At 44.0% G+C, this 2,713-nt stretch overlaps 1 protein-coding gene across 1 annotated transcript; it reads right to left on the minus strand.

Moving 5' to 3' along the window:
• Positions 1 to 1,342: 1,342 nt before the first annotated feature.
• Positions 1,343 to 2,428, minus strand: LOC108924382 (5-hydroxytryptamine receptor 4). The gene has a single exon (XM_074559724.1). The coding sequence runs from the start codon at positions 2,426 to 2,428 to the stop codon at positions 1,343 to 1,345; it is 1,086 nt and encodes a 361-aa protein (XP_074415825.1).
• Positions 2,429 to 2,713: the final 285 nt, after the last annotated feature.

Below are 2,713 nucleotides of genomic sequence, written 5' to 3' on the forward strand. Positions count from 1 at the left end.
GAGATTTCGACGTACTTTTCCTTTTGTTGAACAGCTGCATGACTGTTTTCAAACCACATTTAAAATGACAGAAGTGTTACTGTTTTTAAGTGAGACTCACCCATAGATGATTCAACGTCGCTATTAATTATCGGATTATCACTACACTATTTTTTGTTAAGGAAAAAGTTAGTAATTTTAATATAAGGAAGACATCAAACAAACCATGTTCAGTCACTGGTTATTTCAATTACTTGTGCTTCTTTTTAACTGTTTTATTTCTCCCTCTCTTCCCATCACTCAGTTTTTCTCAGAAAGTAAACAGATACACGCACACACATGCACACACACACAAACCTGTCAGCAATGCAAATTTTAGGGAAAAAAAAATGTAGCTTTTGGGACCTCAATGAATCACATCAAAATTACCTTTCAAGAGTTGCTGTGAAGAGATTGCATCTCAAAGCAATTCCCTGATAATTGATTTAATTCGACATAAAAACTCCCCTGGTCCCTAAAATAAAAATTATGCTTTGAATTATTTGCATTGCTTTATTTGTTCTAGCATTGCTTCGCCTCCTTCTCCCGTACTTTTCATTGCTTCTCATTTGAGAAAACACTGGGTCCGGGGCAACTGGAAGACCAACACCCCTCATGTGGGTTGTATATAACCTGTCTCTCCAATGTCATTCCAGACAAAGAATTATTTTCTGACAAAAATGTAATTCTCTGAATGTGTTGTAAGTGGTAAAAACAGGCTATGGAGCAACATAAAGTGAAATTGCTACCATTGAGTGCAGTCTGTCCTGTTGACAAAGGGCTGCAAGACAGCATCTAATTCAAAAAACATAACAGGAGAAAAACATGTCAAAGGAATTTATTTATTGACACATTTTACAAATATAATGAAATGAATGAGAATCTAGAATATGAGAACAGAGAAAGAGCTGAAAGCAGAGTAGAAATCCTACTCTGCACTGCGGTAAGTGCCAGAGTATTCAGAGTATATGTTTTTAAGACAAAGATAAATTAGACACATTGCTGCAGAGCTTTTCTTTGCCACATTCATTTGCTCCAGTAATAAAAAAGTCATTTACCATACAGAGCGATGTTTACGGTCATTTTCAAGCCAAAGAAAACGGGATAAATCAACAATGGGAAACAAATAGGTGAGGAGCTGAAAGACAGATGTGATGACACGGACTTAATGGACTGCAGGACTCCACTGACAGCTCAGTGGCAGTTTTACTGAAATACGTCTTTTAAAATAATGAGGCAAGAATGTTAAGAGTCATCAAAGTTATATAGGCAGCTGGGCATCAACTGGAAACATGGAACTGGAGATGGACTTGGACCTTGACTCCTAGTTCTCAGGATGGTCTTGACCATCCCGCTTGGTGTAGGAGAGGTCAGCGCTGGGAGGAGAGCCTGGGAGGCATATCCTACAGCCCATGATCATGAAGAAGGCCCTTCGAAAAGACCTGTTAAAGAAACCGTACAGGAATGGATTGAGGGAGGAGTTTGCGTAGCCCAACCAGAGGAAGATGTCCCAGATCACCCCAGCAGTACAGTACTCAATGAAAGGGTCAATGATATTGGTCGTGAAGAAGGGCAACCAGAAGAGGAGAAAAGCGCCCATAATGAAGCCCAGCGTCTTGGCAGCCTTCCTTTCACGCCTCATGGAGTTCCTCTGCTTCTGCTTCTGTTTCCTTCCAGCATCGGTGCCTTGGCTGGTGGTCATCTGGCTCTCCATAGCGCTGATCTGCATGGCCTGACGCCTGGCCGCCTTATAGATCTTCCAGTAGGCCACCAGCATGGTGGCCATGGGCAGGTAGAAGGCCACCAGGGATGCCGTGACGGCGTAAACTCGGTTTACAAGGAAGGAGCAGGAGTCTTCAGGAGGAACCACCTCCATGTTGGCCTTGTGTAGCCCAAGCATTATGGGGCCAAAAGAAATGAGCATGGGCAGAACCCAGCAGGTCACAATGAGTAGTGCTACCCTAGTGCGAGACATTTTGAGAGCATATACCAGTGGATTGCACACTGCATAGTACCGGTCAAAGGCAATGCAGCTCAAGTGGAAAATGGAGGTGGTGCAGAGCATGACATCGAGACTGGAATGAACCTCACAAAAAACAGACCCAAAGTACCAACATCCCTCCACTGTTCGGACCATGCTGTAGGGCATAACGACAAGGCCCACCAGGAAGTCCGCCACGGCCAGGGACAGGACGAAGGAGTTGGTGGGCGACTGCAGCTGCTTGAAGTAGGCAATGGCCAGCACCACCAGGAAGTTGCCCACTACCGTGCTGACAATTCCAGCAGCGAGGAGGGCATACAGCACCACCCGGGAACCTGGGCTCCGCCAGGGGACACAGGGCTCCACGTCACCGTACAAGGAGGCGTTGGGGCCCTCAGAAGCAGCCCACCACTGTGAGGAGTTTGCCATAATTTTCACTGCAGCCTGTCAACAAAGAACTACAGTAAAACATTCATGACCAAAAGCCCGTCCTACATTTAAATGTCATATCATACAAGATATACGTAAATTTAATCTCCAAAAAAGTGAATTTATCGTATTTGGTACATAAAAGGGGTTTCTTAGTGCAACCGGATATTAGGTGTCTAGTTTTACGGTCATACTCTAACCACTAGGGTTAGGATATAAGGTTAGGGTTAACCAAGTAAATCTGAGCAACGCATAACTGTGTTTTGGGCCAGCACAATTCTTAAA

This window comes from Scleropages formosus, chromosome 16 (assembly GCF_900964775.1).
Source record: "Scleropages formosus chromosome 16, fSclFor1.1, whole genome shotgun sequence".
Lineage (NCBI taxonomy): Eukaryota > Metazoa > Chordata > Actinopteri > Osteoglossiformes > Osteoglossidae > Scleropages > Scleropages formosus.